Here is a 25,388-nt window from a genome sequence, read left to right as displayed (position 1 = left end):
GACCCTTGCAGTAATATGCCCAGGATTGTGCCACCTCACAGTAATATGCCCAGGATTGTGCCCTCACCTCGTTCCCCAGCAGCAGCAGAGGATACACGGAGCTCCCAGCCGGCCCTGCCTAGATCAGCAGTGTGGAGCACAGACAGGGAGAAAGAATGATGGAGCAGGGACATCATTACAGGCAGCTGTCTCTGCCTCCTATGGAAGCACGGACAGGTGCCAGAGAGCGGGACATACCTCCCCCGTATCGGGACAGCCACTGAAATCCGGGACTGTCCTGCTGGATCCAAGACAGTTGGGAGGTATGTTATCCCAAGTAATAGAAAAAGTTGCAGTCAGCTGTCTTTAAAGTAAATCAATTGAAAGAGGCATTAAAGGGAACCTGTCACCGGGATTTTGTGTATAGAGTTGAGCACATGGGTTGCTAGATGGCCGCTAGCACATCCGCAATACCCAGTCCCTAGCTCTGTGTGCTTTTATTGACTCATCTCACGTACAGGACACATCTCAGGTTAATTTACATATGTATCAAATCAGGTTTTTTTACACAATAAAAGCACACAGAGCTATGGGGACTGGGTATTGCGGATGTGCTAGCGGCCATGTAGCAACCCATGTCCTCAGCATTATACACAAATTCTCGGTGACAGGTTCCCTTTAAAATACAAATGACAGGCATAAAGTAGCCATAAAAGTGGGCACACAAAAGTGTGATTTAAGGAATTAAAGGGGTTTTCCGAGATTAAAAAAAAAAATGGTATCTGATTGGTGGGGGTCTGACACCCAGTACCCCTGCCGATCAGCTGTTCAAGAAGGCAGCAGTGCTCCTGTGAGCTCCGTGGCCTTCTCTCCGCTTTTACTAGGCCAGTGATAACACATTCATCGGTCTTGTGGCCTAGGAGCAGCTAAGCTATAAGCATAGCCGCTATACAATGTACGGCGCAGTGCTCACAGAAGTGCTGATGCCTTCCCAAACAGCTGATCAGACCGGATATCAGACCACCACCAATCAGATACTGATGACCTATCCAGAACCCCTTGAATTTTAAAGCGCTGCTGAATATGTTAGCGCTATATAAAGATTATTATTATTATCATCAGTTTAAAAAAATCTTGTAAAACCCTTTTAAATGATTTTGGGTCAGTGATCTTGCACTGCCAACTAAGAGGGTGTAGCCTAGCATCTGATACAGTTGAGTTCAGCCTGGGCCGAAAGGTTCTGGACCCTTTTCACTGATTTGAATAAGTGGTGTTTTTAAGGGGTTAAATTAATCAAATGCATTACCCTCTGTATGTTGGCAGTGTGAAATCAGAGGCCCGAAAAAGAAACCAACTTCAGCCTCGTCAGACTAGAGGTGTCGAGTGCAACTTTTTGAACCAGTTTTGTTGCTGTGGTATCTACAGTAAGAAAATCATGGGACACAAGTTACCCCTTATCAACATGTTAGTTTGGTGGAGATCTGACCACTGGAACCCCACTAATCAGAAGCAGAGGGTCCAGTACTGCTAAATAGAGCTGCTGGTCGAGCATGTGCTGCATAATTTATTCTGTATGGGACTGCAGAAAATAGCCCAGTGCTGATCTCCGCTATGTTCAGCAATCCCATAGAGAATGGATGCTGCGGCATGGTGCGTACTTGACCAGCTTCTCCATTCATGGGAACCATGTTCTTGTGATGACTGGGGTTTCAGTGGCTGAACCCCCACTGATCTAGTGTTTATCCCTGATAATGTGTTATAAGCAGAATACCACTTTAAAGGGGTTTTCCGGGCTTTATACAAAAACTGTCCTTTCTTCTGCCCTGTAGAAGATAGATAGTTTGGTTAATACTTACCTGTCCCTCACTCTGCCGTCTCTGCTGCACTCACACATTCTGCGGGCTCTTCCACTCGGGTCCCCACTGGATGTGTTCAGCTGCATGGTGCGATGGACATGTACATTTTAAGCAAACTATCATTCTTCTACAGGGCAGAAGAAACTACAGTTTTTTTTAAAAAGCCCAGAGAACCCATTTAAGTAACATTGCAAATAGTTAAGAAAGAATCATTGTAAAAGGGGGGGGAAGGTATTAAAATGATAAAAGAATGTTATACTCCCTATTATGAACCTACTGCGCTCCAGTGCCAGCTCTGGAACAGATGAGGTTCAGAATGCTAGGTATAGCCTATTTAATTTACTGTATTTTTCACTTTATAAGACGCACTTTTTTCCCTCCAAAGTGGAGGGAAAAAGTCAATGCGTCTTATAAACGAAAAGTGACCCCAAACATGCAGGCTGCAGCAGCAGAGGAGCTCTCACTGAAGGCCACTGAGCTGCCATAAAACTGTGGGCGGGCAGCCGGGAGTTAGCGCGGGCTGGCATCAGAAGTTAGCCTTCAGTGAAGCCTCCAGCCCGTGCATACATCGCGGCACCTTGGGCGGGCTGGCGGCTTGGCGGCTTGACCTTCACTAAATGCTAAATGATGCCAGCAGCCCGTGCTTCCGTTAACTATTACTATCGTTGGGCGGGGTGGCGGCTTCTCTGTATGTGCTGTACTGCCGTCAGCCCACACGTCCTACACTTACCTATAGCTCTTAGGGCCCCTGCACGTTTTTTTTTTTTTATCTCTAATAAAACGTAGAAACCACTTGCGTGATGCAGTTCTTGTGTGGGCCACATTTTTTTTTTTTTTCCCTAATAAAAAGATGCCAGGAAAATCACCAAAAGGTTTGGAATGCTGTGTTTTTAAAGAAACAACAAAACCACTAAATATGCCACCTAATTAATAAAAATTCCAGTACCCCAAAAAATCCTTGTGTCCTGTATTTAACATTTTACCTTGACGTTTAAAGAACATCTCGAGCTGATGTTTTTACTGCGAAAAGAACGCACGCACCTGGTGAGAGATAGCTGACTCCTAGACATATGCCCCTACAACACACTAGAAGACATTTTGCCCAGTTGACAGACTTTGGGAGAAGGGTTGCATCACTGGACTGAGGGAAGCACGATGGTCGTTTTGATGAATTGTCTGCCATCTAGGGTGTTCTGACCTAGCTGTTATGAGCTGTTGGGGGCAGTGGTTACATGAGAGCAGGCACACCAGGCTCCATATGGCCCAGACAGACCACACAGGGTTACATGTTAACACCCACCTGATGCTTGAAGTTGTCCAGTGGGCCACAAATGGTTAAAGAGAAATTAGAAAATAATGTCTATGGCTCCAAATTGCGAAAGTATAAAAGCTTATTGTGTGGCATTAATTCTTCTATAGTCAAGCCCCACAAATCCCTACTGCCTGTAGATATGATGACAAGTCATCTTACCCGCCTGGTGGTTGGTCACAATAAAAAACAAGAGAGCCCAGGCTTCACCCTAGGTCACTACTTGCCCGTCACAGCCTGAAGAGCACATAAACTATGTGCAAATTACATGAATTTATTTTAAACAAATCGGAACAATATAAATGTTTCAAAGGTGGACCTCCTCTTTATTAATTTGTTTTTAAAAAGTGCATTTAGATTATTTTAAGATGTAAATGTAAAATTAAAATGTTACATTAATATTTTTACTTTTTCTACATGTTTAGATTACAGTGCAAACATCCACAGTTTCTCCTCCGTCTTCCTTTTTTATCATTGTAAACCCATCTCCTTCTCCCACTGCCTCTACCAGTTGGGGTTCCTTGTTACACATGGGACACAGTTTATTGCGTATGGATGATGCTCTCATCCATATTATAAGATTCCATCTTTCCCCAGAAGTAATGGGAAGCGCTCCATGAACTTGCTGACCTCGGTGAAGTATTCCATGGCCAATGGTATGTTCAACCTCAGTATATCTTCTCTCATTGGATGGCACCTGTAATACGGTAGATAGAGACCATATCAGAAAATTCTGCACTTATAGAGGATGGTCCTCATTCGGTGTCACCCTCAATAGTGCTGTTAGGAACACTCTTGTCTATAATGCTCAGGGTTTTAGGTGCCACTTAATAATTAATTTCATAAATGTCCATTTTAATGATGCGATTCCTAGGAATTAATGAGCTAGTTGAGTGATAATACCTTAGGCTATTTTGGTCTCTATTGTCCCAGAGAGATATATGCATGGTGTGCAATTTGAAAGCAGGCCTTTCGGATATAACCGAAAATGTGCAAAAGTGAAAAATATGACATTGACATGCATGTTAAACGCCATTCTTAAATTCAGATACGCCAGTAATTTGGTGTAATCACACTGATAAAGCTCCCTAAACAAGGAAATTCATGGTAGTTTTGGATGGTGAGGGGATTAATGGCATTATCTGTGGGGTTGTAGGGCCACGAAGGGGTTAATGCACCTTAAAAGGGGTTGTCTCACTTCAGTAAGTGGCATTTATCATGTAGAGAAAGTTAATACAAGGCACTTACTAATGTATTGTGATTATCAATATTGCTTCTTTGGCTGGATTCATTTTTCCATCACATTATACACTGTTAGTTTCCATGGTTACAGACCACCCTGCAATCCAGTGGTCATGGTATAGGAAAAAGCATCAGTCTCTCTGATGGCCGTGATCATGGGAGCGCATATAAAGCTACAGTTTTTTCCTACAGTGTGCAAGCACAACCACCACTGATGGATTGCAGGGTGGTCTGTAACCATGGAAACGAGCAGTGTATAATGTGATGGAAAAATTAATCCAGACAGCAAAGGAAGCAATATGGATAATAGCAATATATTAGTAAATGCCTTGTATTAAGTTTCTCTACATGATAAATGCCACTTACTGAAGTGAGACAACCCCTTTAATTTCATTTTATTTCCTCTATATAGTATGCGTTAGGGTCCATTCACACGTCCGCAATTTCGTTCCGCATTTTGCGGAACAGAATTGCGGACCCATTCATTTCTATGGGGCAGCATGACGTGCTGCCCGGATCCGGAATTGCGGATCCGCAATTCCGATCCCAAAAAATATAGAACATGTCCTATTCTTGTCCGCAATTACGGACAAGATTAGGCATTTTCTATTAAGTGCCGGCGATGTGCGGTCCGCAAAATGCGAAACGTACATCGCCGATGTCCGTGTTTTGCGGATCCGCAAAACACACACGGACGTGTGAATGGACCCTAAGTCAAATATATCGTATTTTTCAGACTATAAGACGCACCTTTCCCCCCCAAAAGTGAGGGAAAATGGAAGTGAGTCTTATAGTCTGAATACTAATGGCTACTTCAATTATGGAAGCAGTCATTAGTATACAGGAGGCACGGGGAGCGGTGAAGGAAGCGCTACACTGGATCTACTCACCCTCCAGGGTCTTCTTCTGGGCCCCACTCTGCACTGTGTCCTGACTGAGTACAGCGTCAGGATGTAGTGCACATAATCATGCAGCATCACCTGACACTGTGCGATGTCAGATCAGAGTGCAGTGTGGGGCGGAAGACGACCAGGAAGCGGTGAGTCCCAGTGGAGTTTTCTGTTTTTTTTACGTCTGACAGGGGTCTAATCAGAGGCTGATGATGGCTCTGATAGAGGCTGGGGGTGTCTGATCTAAGGCTATGGGAGGTTGGTGTCTGAGCTGAGGTCTGATGGATCTGGGGGATCTAATTTTTGGGGTATGATCTTAGTTATTATGAAGAATGAGGGTCTGATGAGGATTGGGGGTGTGATCAAAATCCTAGGTGCATCTTCTAGTCTGAGAAATATGGTACATCTTGTACAATTACCTCTCTCATGTCAGAAAAATACAGGTTTCCATCAGTGAACTCTTTTCCTAGTGAAACATTCAGAGTGACCTCAGAGTTGTCATAGTGGCAACTCAAATCCAAGTCTTTATCCACAGAATACTGTACGACGAAAGCTTTGTGACTATCCAAGCAGCCCCCACCCCAGTCTGGATATAAAACAGAGGCAAGGGGACGCAGATATTTCTCACGAAGAGGAGTAGCAAAGGACTCATCTAAACTAAGCTCATTCAGAAGGACCTAGACACAAAAACAAAACAGGTGAAGTCTGGTATACATTCGACCGCAATTTTTTTTATGATGCATGTTTATACGTCGTGGTCATATTGTGTTTTTTGCTGCGATTTCTTCAAAAGGGTGGAAAAACTCAAATAATGACCATCACAAAAATAATAGTTAAAGAGTAACTACACTTTATAAAAACTTTTGGTATCTCATAGTAACATATCAAAGGTTTTGATTGGTGGGGTCAGAGTACTTAGCCCCCGCTGATCACTAATATGAAGAGTTAAAGGGCTGTCTCTCCTCACTTGTGAAGATGGAAATAAATGTGGCCTCATAGACTTCGGTATTCTGCAGCAAGGAAATACAGCTCTGAGCTGAACACTTCTAACTCCTTATATTAGTGATCGGCGGGGAAATCAGCACTCCGACCACACAAATCAAAACCTTTGATATGACATAGCAAAACTCTACCCTGGACTGAATGGTAGAAGTTTTAGTCCTCTTCATTTGGTCCCCTGCATGATAATCTAAGCATCCCCCAAAAAGTATCTTCTTAAACCTTGAGTTACATTGTGGATGCTTTCAGATGGCCGTAGTTTTGTGCAGTTCATCAGAATAAAAGTTTCGGCAGATCGTGCCGTGTAATCAGTACTCTGCTGTCGGCAGTGATTCAATATGGGAGCAATGGCATTAGTAGGGATGAGCGAATCGACTTGCATAAAACTTTTTTTTTGTGAGCTCCAAACAGTATTATAATGTATTGACTCCGATTAGCCAAAGTTATAACTTCGAGAAGTCTCGCGTACCACTTGGAACCGAACCAGGGTTTGGTACAAAGGTTTTTACAGTAATAATTAATTACCCAAGTTATTACACAAAGTCTCGTGAGACTTCGCAAAGTAATAACTTTGGCTCATCGGAGCCAATACAATCTAATACTGTACGGAGCACAGTCGATTCGCTCATCCCTAGTAATTAGCAATCGCTCCTCCCCATACTGTGGAGGAGATCGCTGCATGTAATAGCAGCGGTCTCCTCCGCTAGCGAGCAGGTGATTCTTGGGAAGGAACGCTTCCCTCCTGACAATCGCCTGCAGAATATGTGGGTGTAATAAGACCATTTATCTTTATTTCTGTTTTACAAAGAAGCCAGGATGATATTCTCCATCACTTTTAGTTCCCCAATCTGCGCCACTGTTGCACCTGACATATGAGCACTGCACCAATAGAACATGTAGTGACTGCTTACAGATTACCTGTCTATATTGTCTCATTCACACTATAGAATTACTGTATGTGACAAAACTACTGAAACTAAATACAGAAAGTAGGGTTGTTTCGATACCAATATTTTGATTTGGTTTCAATGCCATAAAAAAGTATTGCAATACTCAATACCAGGCAAAAATAAAATAAAACACAAAAAAAGCCTTTTGATTATTTAAACGTAAAACATTTATTGAATTAAACAGAAAAACCTGCACCAGATTGTCAGAGTTCGATATTGAATTTGACAATGTAACAATGCTAATGAGGAGCCTTCACCTCTCCTGCGAGACTCCTCTTTAGGCAAATAATTCTGGAGCATTTATTCTATGTTTTACAAACTTAACCCCAACTTTAACCCCATGTTGCCCATTATGTGAGATGGTACACTACTTTGTGGGGTCACTTACTATTAATGTAAGGCACATGGGGTCCAGTCCAAATGTGCCCAGCCTGACATTAAAAATAAGTGACTCCCATCATGTTTAAAACATGGCAGTGGCAAGATTGGGGTTAATGAGTCACATTAACCCCAATCTTGCTGGCTGCCTGATACAAATGTTTTTTGCCTGCCTTCATTTTGAGGCAGGCTAATCATCTAGACTTGCACTGTGCAGGTGTGGGGTACCTTCTATGCTGGCTGTTCAGGGCACTGACTCTGGCGCTCGGGCTGACAGTAAACTGTGCACTCAGGAGGAGGATTTTGCCGCTGCTACCGTTCGTTGAGCTCACTAACTCAGCCGGGCACAGCGGTAACTTTATTACCTCCCCCGCCCCTCCTCCTGCTTTCATTAATAGCCAAACATTCATTGGCGCACCGTGGAAGTGGTGCAGGCAGCTTCAGAGCCCGCTTACTTCATTGTTCTCACAGCGGCCGCGTCATAGGAGGGAGAGATTCCCTCCACCCTTCTCCACTGTCTGCCGAGCGTGGCACACGGCATATTGTCATATAAGAGGAGCGCAGTCTAGCACGGAAAAAACGAACATCCTGATACCGAATCTATACTGGCATAAATGTATTGATTGGGTATCGAAAGTTCGATACCCGAAACAACCCTAACAGAAAGTTTTGTCTGTATGTACCAGCATTCCATATTTTTCTTGATCTTTTTTTTTTTTGTTACTACATAAATAATTATAATTGACATAACCGTGGTAGTGAAAGTAAAATACCCCGTAGTTATTCATTGTATTTGGCCGTCCCTTTTCCAAGTGTGATTTCTCAAAGTGTTCAAGTTCTTCCACAAAGTCTCTGCAGAACTGAGGAACAAATATAGGGAAACTATATATCCTTTTACCTAAAAACAAAAAAAGGGTAATAAATATAAATGTCCACAGTTCCATGGAACTAAACACCTATTTATTTTTGCATCAATGTCGCAACATAGGGTCTTTATTTTCCAAGATGCCAGAGAACCCTGACTATTATGTCATGGTTCAGGAATGGGTCAAAGAAAACCCACTTTTCATTGACATACTGCTCAAAAGGATCTAAGAGGGTTTTAAAGCTTGTATTTTTCAGTAGAGGCACGCTTTCATGTTTTTCTTCAAAAGTTTTTTAAACTGGCATCACACATATCAAAAAGCACACTACCTGGGATTGAATACAGATGGTTTAAGAGACCTTCCAAACTTGCATTAGGAGACTCACAAAAACGAAAAGCTTCCAAAAATTCTTCAGTTAAAAAACACTCCTAAAAAATAAAGACAATTATTAGACAGAAATCCTGTTAGCACCGACATGCATTTGGCTGATAGAAGGTCTGTAACACGTAGCTCTTTATTATATATATTCAAGAAATCCTGCCAAAATAAGATATAGGGAATCAGGAAAAAACAGAAAAGAGTTTAGTTGTCCTTCAGTATGGATTTAACAGCTCACTTTACATTGTATGGCTATCATCCCAATTGCCACATGTGAAGATGGCATATGAAAAACTTACCAAGATCCTCTTTGTCTCTTCCTTAAAGGAGTTTGCCAGTGCTTTTAGGGTCTGGAGTGTTGGAGCTATGCCGATCAGATATCGATGGTCTATCTTGAGGATAAGCCTTCAATATAAGGGTCCGGCTACACGGGGACATGTGTCGTGTGACATCAAGGGGTATGGCTACACGCCTGTGTTGCACAACATTTCATGTAATGAATTTTAATGGTGTTGCTGTGGGACATGCTGCGACTGTGAGGCGAAAGTCACAAAAAAATCTAAGTAGGTTTTTTCTGTGACTGTCGCGTCACAGTCGCAACACCATTGAAATACATTATATTAAATGTCGAGCAACACATGTCACCATGTAGCCATACCCTTTTGTATTGCAAGACTTGATGTCACACGACACATGTTCTTGTGTAGCCGGATACTTATATTAAAGGCCTATCCTCAGGAAAGACCAGTAATATCTGATCGGCAGAGCTCCAACACCCCGAACCCCCACCGATTAGCTGCTCTGCAGTAGCTCCAGTGCTAGAACTACAGAGCTCAGGCCAGAGTGGATGGAGTTGGTTACTGCAGCTCCGAAGCTGTGTAGTTCTCCAACAGGTGTTACTGCAGAAAAGCTGATCGGCCTGGATGCATGCATCGATCACCCGACAATTAGATTTTGTTGGTGTATCCTGAGAATAAGTCATCAGTATAAAAAATACAATTTTTTGCCTTCCCACAGTCTACAGGAGATTATTTTTGGCCATTTAGGATGTCAAGATGCCACTCAAATGAAAAGAGTGTGTGCGAACTAAACTACAAGCATGGAAAAGAGATTTCCACTGCATGCACATGCTTGAAGAATTACCTGCAGAACATATACTTCTGGGTGTAATGGTTTATAATAAAGTGAAATTTCTGCCTTTCTTCGAATTGATTCTTCTGCCAATGTCATTCGTCTCTGTACCTCTTTCTTAACCTGAAACAAAGTTATATATAAATTAATATAAAAACAATGGGATCTTAAAGGGTAACTGTCATATTTTTTTTTTATGTAATTGGATTGGTCTGACTAAGTTTACCTTAGTTCTCTAGTTAATACTTTTGTATAGGTATTGAATTACCTAGTAATTGCAGCATGTTCTTTCCTCCCCCAGGCATTTCAGTGGTGCGGCTAAACAGCGTTGCTAGGTGTCCTCCGTCTCCTATCTTCTATATACATTAGACTGAGGACGTAGTCGTGGGCAGTCCCGAACGCTGCGTGTGCGCTCCCGTCGGACCGGGATAGTGCCGATATTCGCAATAGAATGTTTGCGATCAACTACTCAGGAGGAAGAGGGAGAGTTTAAGTCTGAAAAAGCCAATTGGTTAGGGGGAGGTTGCATGTTCCGGTGATGAGCCAAATGATTTCTGGGTAGTTAGGGAGGGAGGTCTTAGCCTCAGGATAAGGGCATCGGCGGCCATCTTGAGAAGATAATCAGAAAGAAGTCTTGTGAGGAGCAGATGCTATGGACAGAATCTTCTTAAACAAGTGGTATGTGAACACAATGATTAGTGATTATGGATTATCACCACAGCAGCAACAACATATATCAAAATTGAATTTTGAGTGAAAACATGACAGTTATCCTTTAAGTGAAAGGAAGCAGTGCCCTGGAGCTACGGCTGAAGTGCTGCTCGGAAATGGTTGGGGGGTCCTGAGGATATGCTATCAAAATTACAGTATGTTCACACAATGAATTTGTAGCACAGAATTTGACACAAATTACGCCCCCAAAAAAATGCCTAAACTTTTGCAAAAACAGCGCCTGAAGCACAGGCACGGTTTTAGGAGCAGTTTCATACCTCTCATTAAATTTATGGGAATTGTGGGCATGAATTCTGTGTGAAATCCAAGTCAAGAACGGACACGTCACTGCTTTTTTTCCTGTGATGCAGTGTTTAAAACCACGGGGGAGAAAAAGCTCTATATGAATTCACATGCAGATTCCTCATTGAAATCAATGAAGATCTGCATGCATTTGTGGCACGGAATCAGAGCCAGAAACCTGTTGTGTGAACATACTCTAGGAGGACCAGAAAACCCCTTTATTAGTAAATTGTCAACTGATCCAGTTGATTTTGGAAGGTTCCTCCACCATTTATCATGTGTATGGCTGACTTTAGGCAACTAGAGGATTTTAAAGAAAGAAAATTACGGTTTTTATTCACATTTTCACCCTGGTTCTTGAGCAGCACGGTATAAGCTGGTTGTATATCAGATTACACGCTGAATGTGCTTTATTTACATTTTCTGGGAGGGGGAATCTATTTTAAGTTTGTAAGAACCAGTAGCATGTTTAGATATCATTTCAGCAGTAAAAAAGTGTATACCGTCTTTCAGCCATACCGTTTCCAGTAAATGTGCAAACTTCTCGGCGCCATGACATCCTCTGCTTTGTAATGCCTAAAAACCAAATAAACACAGATTATTAAACCCACATTTAATAAAGCATTCAACACCTTAACTCTATGATAAATTGGCTTATGAGCTCCAACATTTTGTTCCTTTTTCTTTTAGATAACTTTTGTGTTAGGCTACTTTCACACTAGCGTTTTTCCTAGATCCGGCAGGGTTCAGCAAAAGCGCTTTCATTACTGATAATAAAACCGCCTGCATCCGTTATGAACGGATCCGGCTGTATTATCTGTAACATAGTCAAGACGGATCCGTCATGAACTCCATTGAAAGTCAATGGAGGACGGATCCGTTTTCTATTGTGTCAGTGAAAACGGATCTGTCCCCATTGACTTGCATTGTGGGTCATAACGGATCCATCTTGCTCCGCATCCCATGACAAAAAGAAAACCGCAGCATGTTCCTGTTTGCTCTCTGGTATGAGAATCGAACGGAATACATTTTGGAGCATTCTGTTCTGTTCAGTTACGTTTTGTCCCCTTTGACAATGAATTGGGACAAAACGGAATCGTAAATAAAAACGCTAGTGTTAAAGTAGCCTTAAGGGTTTGCTGCAGTATTTAATTCATTTCATGTATCCTGCTTACTACACAATTTGGAGGACCAAATTCCATTCAATTGAAGAATGAACCCTTGAATGAGGCCCTAAAGTGACCCTCTGGTTCAAGAAATAAAATTCACATTGACTTAGGAATGATCACTGACCTGGCGCCCTCCTCTTCATATTTTCAGCTGCAGATTTGCCAATTCTTAGGCTCCTATTATGTCATCCAAAATGGCCACCCCTCTTCTAAGAATGCTTGTCCAGTCCTGCTCTTGGATTGACCAATCCAAGGGCAGCAGGAAGTTTCCTGGACTACTAAAAGCATAATTTACATAAAGTAGTCTGAGAAGAGGTGCAGCCATTTCAGATGACAAAAGAGAAGCCCAGGAATTGGCTGGCCTGCAGCTGAAATGAATAAAGGGATTGTCCGTTAATATCAGATCGGCGGACTCCCAGCACCCATGCCAATTAGCTGTTTGAAGGGAATGCAGCGCTCCTATGAGCTCTGCATTCTTTTCACTGTTTACCCGCTCACTGTCAACACTGCAGCGGCAAGCTGTGTTAGGGCTCATTCAGACGGCCGTATGCTGTCCGCAAAAATACTGAATGCTATCCGTTTTTTTGCAAAAAAACGGATCTGCAAAAAAACGGATAGCATTCAGTATTTTTGTGGACCCATAGACTTCAATGGGGCCATGTCCTGATTTTCACGGACAAGTATAGGACATGTTTCATTTTTTTTGCGGATCCGCAAAAAAACGGATAGCATTCAGTATTTTTGCGGACAGTATACGGCCGTCTGAATGAGCCCTAAGGCTAGTTTTACACTGCTGGAGTGAGATCCGGCAGGCTTTTCCGCCAGAGAATGACAACAGGCAGAGATCTTGAAAACTGAGGGAATCCTGAAATGAGGCCAAAGGCTCAGTCATGCACAATTCAGTCATGCACAATTCAGAGTACTAATTGAGAGATTACTGCAACCATGATGTAACCCTGATAAAACACAAAAGAAAAACTCTCCATAGGATATGCCACACATGTCTATGGGTTTCCACCTCTGAAAACAGCACTTATCAGGTGTATGTAGATCTCCTGACCCCGTCCTGTGAGTCCAATCTGCATTTTTTGAGGATTGCACACTGACCCAATCATTGCTATGGGGTCCATACATGTGCTGTCCACATCCGAATGTTTGTTCTACAAATCACAGAACAAGTCCTATTCTTGTCCGTATTGCAGAAAACTCGAAAAATGTGGTTCATGGTTTGTGGACCGATTTAACACTGAGAAATGTAAGGTTATGCACATGGGAAGGAATAATGCAAGTCACCCGTACATACTAAATGGTAAAACACTGGATAACACTGACATGGAAAAGGACCTAGGAGTTTTAGTGAACAGCAAACTAAGCTGTAGAAACCAGTGTCAGGCAGCTGACAGGGGCAATAAGATAATGGGTTGCACCAAAAGGGGCATAGATGCCCGTGATGAGAACATAGTCCTGCCACTTTACAAATCACTAGTCAGACCACACATGGACTACTGTGTGCAGTTCTGGCCTCCTCAGAACAAGGCAGACATACAGTTGCAAGAAAAAGTATGTGAAGCCTTTGGAATGATATGAATTTCTGCACAAATTGGTCATAAAATGTGATCTGCTCTTCATCTAAGTCACAACAATAGACAATCACAGTCTGCTTAAACGAATAACACACAAATAATTAAATGTTACCATGTTTTTTTATTGAGCACACCATGTAAACATTCACAGTACAGGTGGAAAAAGTATGTGAACCCCTAGAATAATGACATCTCCAAGAGCTAATTGGAGTGAGGTGTCAGCCAACTGGAGTCCAATCAATGAGATGAGATTGGAGGTGTTGGTTACAGCTGCCCTGCCCTATTAAAAACACACACCAGTTCTAGGTTTGCTTTTCACAGGAAGCATTGCCTGATGTGAATGATGCCTCGCACAAAAGAGCTCTCAGAAGACCTACGATTAAGAATTGTTGACTTGCATAAAGCTGGAAAGGGTTATAAAAGTATCTCCAAAAGCCTTGCTGTTCATCAGTCCACGGTAAGACAAATTGTCTATAAATGGAGAAGGTTCAGCACTGCTGCTACTCTCCCTAGGAGTGGCCATCCTGTAAAGATGACTGCAAGAGAACAGCGCAGATTGCTCAATGAGGTGAAGAAGAATCCTAGAGTGTCAGCTAAAGACTTACAAAAGTCTCTGGCATATGCTAACATCCCTGTTAGTGAATCTACGATACGTAAAACTCTAAACAAGAATAGATTTCATGGGAGGATACCACAGAGGAAGCCACTGCTGTCCAAAAAAACATTGCTGCACGTTTACAGTTTGCACAAGAGCACCTGGATGTTCCACAGCAGTACTGGCAAAATATTCTGTGGACAGATGAAACCAAAGTTGAGTTGTTTGGAAGAAACATACAACACTATGTATGAAGAAAAAGAGGCACAGCACACCAACATCAAAACCTCATCCCAACTATGAAGTATGGTGGTGGGGGCATCATGGTTTGGGGCTGCTTTGCTGCGTCAGGCCCTGGACGAATTACTATCATCGTAGGAAAAATGAATTCCCAAGTTTATCAAGACATTTTGCAGGAGAACTTAAGGCCATCTGTCCACCAGCTGAAGCTCAACAGAAGATGGGTGTTGCAACAGGACAACGACCCAAAGCATAGAAGTAAATTAACAACAGAATGGCTTAAACAGAAGAAAATACGCCTTCTGGAGTGGCCCAGTCAGAGTCCTGACCTCAACCCGATTGAGATGCTGTGGCATGACCTCAAGAAAGTGATTCACACCAGACATCCCAAGAATATTACTGAACTGAAACAGTTCTGTAAAGAGGAATGGTCAAGAATTACTTCTGCCCGTTGTGCACGTCTGATCTGCAACTACAGGAAACGTTTGGTTATTGCTGCCAAAGGAGGTTCAACCAGTTATTAAATCCAAGGGTTCACATACTTTTTCCACCTGCACTGTGAATGTTTACATGGTGTGTTCAATAAAAACATGGTAACATTTAATTCTTTGTGTGTTATTAGTTTAAGCAGACTGTGATTGTCTATTGTTGTGACTTAGATGAAGATCAGATCACATTTTATGACCAATTTGTGCAGAAATCCATATCATTCCAAAGGGTTCACATACTTTTTCTTGCAACTGTAGCAGAGCTGGAGAGGGTTCAGAGGAGGGCAACTAAAGTAATAACTGGAATGGGGGGACTACAGTATCCTGAAAGATTATATAAATTAGGGTTAGGGTACTTTCATACTTGCGTTTTTCTTTTCCGGCACCGAGTTCTGTCAAAAAGGCTCAATGCCGGAAAAGAACTGATTAGTTTTATCCCCATGCATTCTGAATGGACATTAATCCATTCAGGATGCATCAGGACGTCTTCAGGTCAGTCATTTTGACTGATCGGGCAGAAGAGAAAACCGTAGCATGCTACGGTTTTATCTCCGGCAAAAAAAACTGAAGACATGCCGGATCTGTCCTTCCGGTCTACGCATGTGCAGACCAAAAAAAAGGTGAAAAGAATAAATGCCGGATCCGTTTTGCCGGATGACACCGGAACGACGGATCCGGCATTTCAATGATTTCAGGCATTTTTAAGACTGATCAGGATCCTGATCAGTCTTAGGCCTCTTTCACACTTGCGTTGTCCGGATCCGGCGTGTACTCCACTTGCCGGAATTACACGCCGGATCCGGAAAAACGCAAGTGTACTGAAAGCATTTGAAGACGGAGCCGTCTTCAAATTGCGTTCATTGTTACTATGGCAGCCAGGACGCTATTAATGTCCTGGTTGCCATAGTAGGAGCGGGGAGCGGTATACTTACAGTCCGTGCGGCTCCCGGGGCGCTCCAGAATGACGTCAGAGCGCCCCATGCGCATGGATGATGTGATCCATGCGATCACGTGATCCATGCGCTTGGGGCGCCCTGACGACACTCTGGAGCGCCCCGGGAGCCGCACGGACGGTAAGTATGCTGCTCCCCCGCTACACTTTACCATGGCTGCCAGGACTTTAGCGTCCCGGCAGCCATGTTAACCATTCAGAAAAAGCTAAATGTCGGGTCCGGCAATGCGCCGAAACGACGTTTAGCTTAAGGCCGGATCCGGATCAATGCCTTTCAATGGGCATTAATTCCGGATCCGGCCTTGCGGCAAGTGTTCAGGATTTTTGGCCGGAGCAAAAAGCGCAGCATGCTGCGGTATTTTCTCCGGCCAAAAAACGTTCCGTTCCGGAACTGAAGACATCCTGATGCATCCTGAACGGATTTCTCTCCATTCAGAATGCATTAGGATAAAACTGATCAGGATTCTTCCGGCATAGAGCCCCGACTAAGGAACTCTATGCCGGAAGAAAAGAACGCAGGTGTGAAAGAGCCCTTACACATGCCATCAGTTCACATACGTTTTGCCGGCGACAGAACTGCTTGCCGGATCACTCTGCCGCAAGTGTAAAAGTAGCCTTATTCACTTTATAAAAAAGAGGACTGAGGGGGAGATCTCATAACTATGTATAAATATATCAGGGGTCAGTACAGAGATCTCTCCCATCATCTATTTATCCCCAGGACTGTGACAAGGGGACATCCTCTGCACCTCGAGGAAAGAAGGTTTGTACACAAACATAGAAGAGGATTCTTTACGGTAAGAGCAGTGAGACTATGGAACTCTCTGCCTGAGGAGGTGGTGATGGTAAGTTCCCTAAAAGAGTTCAAGAGGGGCCTGGATGTATTTCTGGAGTGTAATAATATTACAGGCTATAGCTACTAGAGAGAGGTCGTTGATCCAGGGAGATATTCTGATTGGAGTCGGGAAGGAATTTTTTATTCCCCTAAAGTGGGGGAAATTGGCTTCTACCTCACAGGAGTTTTTTGCCTTCCTCTGGATCAACTTGCAGGATGACAGGCCGAACTGGATGGACAGATGTCTTTTTTCAGCCTTATGTACTATGTTACTATGAAACACAGACATGGCCATGGGCATGAGACCCAAGCTGGAGTGGCAAGCAGCAGCCATATTCAGACTATATGGGGGGAATTTATCATTAGGAGAATATTTGAAGTCAGTTTTGCTTCAGTCTGTGTTAGAGAACTTTGTGCCACATTTATCAAATGTCACATGTTGTTTGATAAATTTAGCTTATCCTTAAACCTAACACTTCTGTCTAGAGAAGCTACTCCACTATTCCTACTCTACCCTCCTCCTGGAGTGAGATTGCAACTTTTTAGCGACTTTTAAAAAAAGTCGCAATGATAAATCAGGAGTGAAACTCATTAACATAGCTAACCACACCCACTTTCCCACCCATATTACAAAACTGTAGAGAGTGGTGTAGAAATGCAAAATTTTGCGCAAGTGAGTGTAAAAAGTCGCAAATTTTTGCTCAAGTGAGTGTAAAGATTCGCAAATTTTTGCGCAATCGCATAAATTGTGCGCAAGCGAGTGCAAAAAAAGTCACAAAAGCCCTATTTTGCAATTTTTGGATGCCAGAATTCTGGAGTGAAGGTACGATAAATCAGGGCCAGTAACTTTACGCTCTACCTTATACATACGGGATCAACAGTTAAAGGGGTTATCCCACAGAACGTATTACTATGCAGTGACCAGTGCATTTCCAATGACGTATTATTGCAACATACACTCACCTAAAGAATTATTAGGAACACCATACTAATACGGTGTTGGACCCCTTTTGCCTTCAGAACTGCCTTAATTCTACGTGGCATTGATTCAACAAGGTGCTGATAGCATTCTTTGGAAATGTTGGCCCATATTGATAGGATAGCATCTTGCAGTTGATGGAGATTTGAGGGATGCACATCCAGGGCACGAAGCTCCCGTTTCACCACATCCCAAAGATGCTCTATTGGGTTGAGATCTGGTGACTGTGGGGGCCATTTTAGTACAGTGAACTTATTGTCATGTTCAAGAAACCAATTTGAAATGATTCGAGCTTTGTGACATGGTGCATTATCCTGCTGGAAGTAGCCATCAGAGGATGGATACATGTTCTCATTCTGTTTACGCCAAATTCGGACTCTACCATTTGATTGTCTCAACAGAAATCGAGACTCATCAGACCAGGCAACATTTTTCCAGTCTTCAACAGTCCAATTTTGGTGAGCTCATGCAAATTGTAGCCTCTTTTTCCTATATGTAGTAGAGATGAGTGGTACCCGGTGGGGTCTTCTGCTGTTGTAGCCCATCCGCCTCAAGGTTGTGCGAGTGCATGCTTTGCTGCATACCTCGGTTGTAACGAGTGGTTATTTTAGTCAACGTTGCTCTTCTATCAGCTTGAATCAGTCGGCCCATTCTCCTCTGACCTCTAGCATCCACAAGGCATTTTCGCCCACAGGACTGCCGCATACAGGATGTTTTTCCCTTTTCACACCATTCTTTGTAAACCCTAGAAATGGTTGTGCGTGAAAATCCCAGTAACTGAGCAGATTGTGAAATACTCAGACCGGCCCGTCTGGCACCAACAACCATGACACGCTCAAAATTGCTTAAATCACCTTTCTTTCCCATTCTGACATTCAGTTTGGAGTTCAGGAGATTGTCTTGACCAGGACCACCCCCGTAAATGCATTGAAGCAACTGCCATGTGTCATGACCGGCGTGCCGATCACATACGTGACGCAAAGGGAGGGAAATGGGAAGGCCCTGTCCAAGGGAGAGGGAAAGGTGGTGACCCCTAACTCACCTTGAGGCTGGCACCTGACTGCCCTGACGTCCCTAGACGGGTTTCTCACCCGTACGTCGATCACGTGCCTAAACCCTGGCTTTCCCTGAGATGAGCCCTAGGTAGTGAATAGGGCGGTGGGAACACTAGTCCGCACCACTAATACTAAAGGAAAACACCAAGGAGAGGACAGACAATACAGACAAACACATAATCCCAGGTGGGCGACAACAAAAGCCCAACAGGGATCCGGAGGGTAACACTCTGGAACAACAACCAGGGAACACAGCTACACAGCTCCAGTGGGTCAGTATAGAAGTCCAGGCAGGAAGCTCTATATCTGGCAACCAGAGAAGTGGGAGATGGGAATATAAGGAGGTTGGGATTGCTGGACAAGAAACAGCTGAGGAGAAGCTACGGATCCCTGAGTGAGCCAAAAAGGATTGCAAGGCAAACCCAGAAAGCTACCATTAAGAAACAGCACTATCTTTACACATAGAGCGCGCAGCCACCCGCTGCGACTTCCTGACCCCGGGTATAACGGAGTCAGACGTGGCTCTTGACACCCTCGTGACACCATGTGATTGGTTGACTAGATAATTGCATTAATGAGAAATAGAACAGGTGTTCCTAATAATTCTTTAGGTGAGTGTATATGAAAATAAATGTTAGGCCTCTTTCACACGAGCGTGTCCGGATAAGGTCCGGATGCGTTGCGGCAAAGTACGTACCCAATTGCATCAGTTTTGACTGTGATTGCGTTCCGTTGTTCAGTTTATATTGCGCGGGTTACCTCCCATATTTTTCAAGTTAGCTTGCACCTTCTGCCATACAGATGAAAGAGATGACGAAAACCGTTCCTCTTCGGGAACCCCAGAAGACCCCCCCTCTTTGAAAGTACAGAATTGTGGATGAAAACCATATGCACCAAGAAATGGTGACTTGCCAGTGGATTCCTGACGGCGATTATTTATAGCAAACTCGGCTAACAGTAAATATGATGACCACACCTCTTGGTTTTCAGACACAAAACACCTTAAATATGTCTCAAGGTTTTGGTTGGTACGCTCAGTCTGTCCATTCGACTGAGGATGGAAAGCTGAGGAAAAGGACAAGTGTACCCCCAAACGGGAACAAAAAGCTTTCCAAAACTTAGAAATAAACTGGGTTCCCCGATCCGAAACAACATCGGAAGGGACCCCGTGAAGCTTCATGATTTCACTGATGAATACCTGAGCAAGAGTCTTAGCATTAGGTAGTGCGGGTAACGCAAGAAAGTGTACCATTTTGCTAAACCTGTCTACTACTACCAAGATAACTGTTTTACCGCAGACAAAGGTAAGTCAGTGATGAAATCCATTGACAGATGTGTCCATGGCCTATTGGGAATGACAAGTGGCAATAAAGACCCTGTGGGACGTGTATGAGATATTTTCGCGCGTGCACAAGTAGACACAAAATCCATTACATCCTGACGCAACCTTGGCCACCAAAAACGACGAGACAATAGCTCCAAGGTTGCTTTACTACCCAGGTGCCCAGCAAGTGCCGAATTATGATGTTCCTTTAATAATTTGAGACGCAGGTTTAACGGTACAAACAATTTCTCTGAGGGGCAAGAGACCGGGGCGTCCCCCTGGGCCTCTAACACCTTCCCCTCCAGAACAGAGTGTACAGCCGAGACAACCACTCCTCTTTGTAAAATGGGTACCGGATCACCCACATTACCCCCTCCAGGGAAACTACGAGATAATGCATCTGCCTTGGTATTTTTTGCCCCAGGACGATAGGTGATGAAAAAGTTAAACCTGGTAAAAAATATCGACCACCTAGCTTGTCTAGGGGTGAGACGCTTAGCTGATTCGAGGTACAGAAGGTTTTTGTGGTCCGTAATCACCGTGACGGGGTGGATTGCCCCCTCTAAAAAGTGACGCCATTCTTCAAACGCTAGTTTAATAGCTAATAGTTCCCTATTGCCAATATCATAGTTCTTCTCTGCTGCAGATAGTTTTTTAGAAAAGAAAGCGCAAGGATGCCATTTGCCAGGAGACGGACCCTGAGACAGTACAGCCCCCACTCCCACCTCTGACGCATCTACTTCAACAATAAAAGGCTGGGAGACATCCGGTTGGATTAGTACAGGTGCCGAGGTAAACCTCTCTTTTAGAGAGGAAAATGCACCACTGGATTGTGCGCTACCTACCAACCAGGGAAGACCCAATACCACAGGAGTGGGAAGGCCCTCCAGAACATAACATGATAGACACTCGTTATGGTGGTCCCCTACCCGAAGGTGTAAGTTATGGACAATGTGAGTGAAGTTTCTCTGAGACAGAGGAGCATAAGCAATAGCGAATATGGGAATAGGTCTCTGTAGCGTACAGAGAGACAAACCCATAGTGCGGGCAAAATGGGCATCTATCAAATTTACCCCTGCTCCACTGTCTAGAAAGAAAGAATTAGTCTCCGTCTTAACACCAAAAACAACAACCGCTGGCAACACAAATTGAGATGTTCGTATGGAGGAAACGTATACCCCCCGGCTGACATCCTCCACACAGCCTGGGGTTAGTAGTTCTGACGGTCTTTTGTTTTTGAGAAAGGAAGGACAGACATTAATGAAATGACCCCCCACAGAAAAAACAAACCCCACGCCTACAGCGAGCCTCAGGAGGACGGACCTGACGAGTAGTTCCTCCTAGCTGCATAGGCTCGTCTAGGTCCGTACAGACTAACTGCTGCTTGGGAGGGGTTACCAATTGCTCAGGATTTTTCAATCTGTCCCTAAGACGTCTATCTATTCTGATAGAAAGGGACATAACAGCATCCAGGGAAAAGGGGGTCTCATACAGCGCAAGCGCATCCTTAACCCTTTCGGATAACCCAGAGCAGAACTGACTCCTGAGAGCCGGGTCGTTCCACTGGGTATCCGTAGCCCACCTACGAAACTCTGAGCAATACTCCTCTGCTGGCCTCTCTCCCTGTAGGAGTCTCCGTAATTTCGACTCAGCCAGGGCGACTCGATCAGGGTCATCATATATTAGACCCAAGGCCCCAAAAAATTCATCCACTGACCGGAGAGCCTGGGAATCAGTGGGTAAAGAGAACGCCCAGGATTGCGGGTCCCCCTGAAGCAGGGAAATAGCAATCCCCACCCGCTGTTCTTCATTACCAGAGGAGTAAGGGCGCAGCTTAAAATATAACTTACAGGCCTCACGGAACGTCACAAATTTGTCCCTTCCCCCAGAAAATCTGTCAGGAAGAACAACCTTGGGTTCCGCAGCAACCTGGTTACCTATAGCAACCGCTGGGCTTGCGGTCTGTTGCAATTGCTGCTGTTGCTGGAGGACTGACGCCTTCAATCCTGCCACCTCCAAAGAGAGGCCTTGAAGTTGCTTTGTCAAAGCAGCAATACGATCCATACTGGATTCTAGATAGGCAGAAAGAAATTTATTTTATTTTTTCTTTATTTTTTTCTTTCTACCTACGCAAAATAAAGGCCAGATATAATGTCATGACCGGCGTGCCGATCACATACGTGACGCAAAGGGAGGGAAATGGGAAGGCCCTGTCCAAGGGAGAGGGTAAGGTGGTGACCCCTAACTCACCTTGAGGCTGGCACCTGACTGCCCTGACGTCCCTAGACGGGTTTCTCACCCGTACGCCGATCACGTGCCTAAACCCTGGCTTTCCCTGAGATGAGCCCTAGGTAGTGAATAGGGCGGTGGGAACACTAGTCCGCACCACTAATACTAAAGGAAAACCCCAAGGAGATGACAGACAATACAGACAAACATATAATCCCAGGTGGGCGACAACAGCAGACCACCAAGGCCCAACAGGGATCCGGAGGGTAACGCTCTGGAACAACAACCAGGAATCACAGCTACACAGCTCCAGTGGGTCAGTATAGAAGTCCAGGCAGGAAGCTCTATATCTGGCAACCAGAGAAGTGGGAGATGGGAATATAAGGAGGTTGGGATTGCTGGACAAGAAACAGCTGAGGAGGAGAAGCTACGGATCCCTGAGTGAGCCAAAAAGGATTGCAAGGCAAACCCAGAAAGCTACCATTAAGAAACAGCACTATCTTTAGACATAGAGCGCGCAGCCACCCGCTGCGACTTCCTGACCCCGGGTATAACGGAGTCAGACGTGGCTCTTGACACCCTCGTGACACCATGTGATTGGTTGACTAGATAATTGCATTAATGAGAAATAGAACAGGTGTTCCTAATAATTCTTTAGGTGAGTGTATATGAAAATAAATGTTAGGCCTCTTTCACACGAGTGTGTCCGGATAAGGTCCGGATGCGTTGCGGCAAAGTAGGTACCCAATTGCGTCAGTTTTGACTGTGATTGCGTTCCGTTGTTCAGTTTATATCGCGCAGGTGCAATGCGTTTTGCACGCGCGTGATAAAAAACTGAATGTGGTACCCAGACCCAAACTTCTTCACAGAAGTTCAGGTTTGGGTTCAAGGTTGTGTAGATTGTATTATTTCCCCTTATAACATGGTTATAAGGGAAAATAATAGCATTCTGAATACAGAATGCATAGTACAATAGGGCTGGAGGGGTTGAAAATAAAAAATAATTTAACTCACCTTAATCCACTTGTTCGCGCAGCCGGCATCTCTTCTGTCTTCTTCTTTGAGGAATAGGACCTTTGATGACATCACTGCGCTCATCACATGGTCCATCACATGATCTTTTACCATGGTGATGGATCATGTGACAGACCATGTGATGAGTTTAATATCTCCTCGATTGATAAACCCCTATACACCTGCCTGCCCAAACTGGAGCACAGCAGCCTGTGTCAGGCTTTATGTTTTTGTGCCTATGTGCTGATTGTTGCCCATAACAGAGTGTGAACAGAGCCTTACCTGTAAAAGACAAATTCACACTCGACAGATTTGTTGCACAAATCCAAGTACATACTTCAGAAACAACCCCATTCGGCTGTATGGAAACGATTTTTAGGGTACGTTCACAATTGCGCTAAATGAATCTGGCCTAGCTGGACCCTATTGACTATAATGAGACCCGGGAGGATCCGGCAGCTTTCCGGCGAATTGCTATCTTACGGTCAGACAAAAACAGTTGCATGTAGGGGTGGGCGATATGGCCTAAAATCTATATTGTGATATCATTTTAAGCATGTGCGATATATATCGCGATATATTCTATATTTCGGGGGGGTTAAACTTCATATATATATTTTTTTTTAAGCTTTTTATTTAATAACTATTAGCCTCCTTAGGGGCTAGAACCCTTGTCCTAGTCACCCTGATAGAGCTCTATCAGGGTGAATAGGATCTCACACTGTCCCTGCTGCCCTGTGCATAGTGCACACAGCAGCAGGGAGCTGACTATGGCAGCCAGGGCTTCAGTAGCGTCCTGGCTGCCATGGTAACCGATCGGAGCCCCGCAATTACACTGCTGGGGCTCCGATCAGAAGCTGCCACCCTGGAGCCACTGCCACCAATGATTTAATCGTGTGGAGGGGGGGCCCACAATTAATATAATACTTAGAAGAGGGGGAGTAGAAGGGAGGGGCTGTGGCCACTGCGCCACCAATCAATATAGTTAATATGCCTGAATACAAACCTAGCCTGTATGTGCCGGCCATATCCCATACCTGGCCTCTATTACTGCACACCGTGATCCACCGCAATTAACCCCTCAGGACCTCTCTGTTCTCATTGGTGGCGAAGTGGCCATAGTCCCTACTCCTCCTACTCTGTTCTCATTGGTGGTCAGCGGGAGCCGCACACAGTGGGGATGGAGGGACTCCCTTCTTCTCCACTGTGTTGGCTCAGGAGAACATGGTGCGTGCCTAGAGCAGCGCATACCATGTTCTACCGCAATATAAACTAAATCTCTATCGTTGTCCAAATTTATATTGTTTATATTGCATATCGTGTATATCGCCCATGCAATGTTTTTTTGTTTTGTTTTTGTCCAGCCGAAAACAAGAACTTGTGCTGGTTATAGTCAATGGAGTCCGGGGGTTGAACTCTGGCAGGCTCTTCTCTGCTGGATCCATTTAATGCAGCATTATAGACCCCCCTATGGTCCCCTGGGTTTGTATTATTAGCCCTCCCCCTCCCAGGATTTGAGACTGTATTATACTAAAATGCGTCCACGTTACAATCGTCTGAATGAGGCTTTTACACACAACTGGCCATAGAACAGCCAATTATGACTTCTGGGCTCCTAAAACCTAAGATCCCCACAATAATAAGTAGAGAGATGGAATGGTGGGTCCTGTCCACACAGTGCATCTATGAGAAAGGAAGAGCAGAGGACTACTACCTCCTGATAGTCCCTGGTGAACTGCTGCACGTCTGTAAACCTGACATGAAGCTGGTATTCCTCTATGAAGATGTTATCAGTGAAGAAACAGGCGCAGGAATAAGATGGCGCAGCGCCTCCGCCCGACATGACACACAACTATGGTAGATGCTAGAGTGGAGTTGTTAGAACGAGGTCTGTGACGTCACTGGTCACATGCTCCTTCATGGTCACATGGTC

General features: G+C 44.2%; 1 protein-coding gene across 2 annotated transcripts in view; it reads right to left on the bottom strand.

The window, feature by feature from the left end:
* Positions 1-3,446: 3,446 nt before the first annotated feature.
* The window catches only part of OGFOD2 (2-oxoglutarate and iron dependent oxygenase domain containing 2), a 59,501-nt gene continuing 37,559 nt past the window's right edge, over positions 3,447-25,388 (bottom strand). The window contains exons 2-8 of one of the 2 annotated variants that reach the window (XM_040416181.1): positions 25,170-25,312; positions 11,512-11,568; positions 9,991-10,101; positions 8,798-8,897; positions 8,377-8,501; positions 5,696-5,953; positions 3,447-3,841 (exon numbers count right to left, since the gene is read on the bottom strand). In XM_040416181.1, coding sequence (XP_040272115.1) covers positions 3,566-3,841; positions 5,696-5,953; positions 8,377-8,501; positions 8,798-8,897; positions 9,991-10,101; positions 11,512-11,568; positions 25,170-25,298 — 1,056 coding nt within the window. In that variant the 5' untranslated portion in view covers positions 25,299-25,312 and the 3' untranslated portion in view covers positions 3,447-3,565. The remainder of the gene's footprint in view (positions 3,842-5,695; positions 5,954-8,376; positions 8,502-8,797; positions 8,898-9,990; positions 10,102-11,511; positions 11,569-25,169; positions 25,313-25,388) is intronic. The other variant, XM_040416182.1, reaches the window with a different exon arrangement.

The sequence above is a fragment of the Bufo bufo genome, chromosome 2, assembly GCF_905171765.1.
Source record: "Bufo bufo chromosome 2, aBufBuf1.1, whole genome shotgun sequence".
NCBI lineage: Eukaryota > Metazoa > Chordata > Amphibia > Anura > Bufonidae > Bufo > Bufo bufo.
This window is presented reverse-complemented; position numbering and strand designations above follow the sequence as displayed.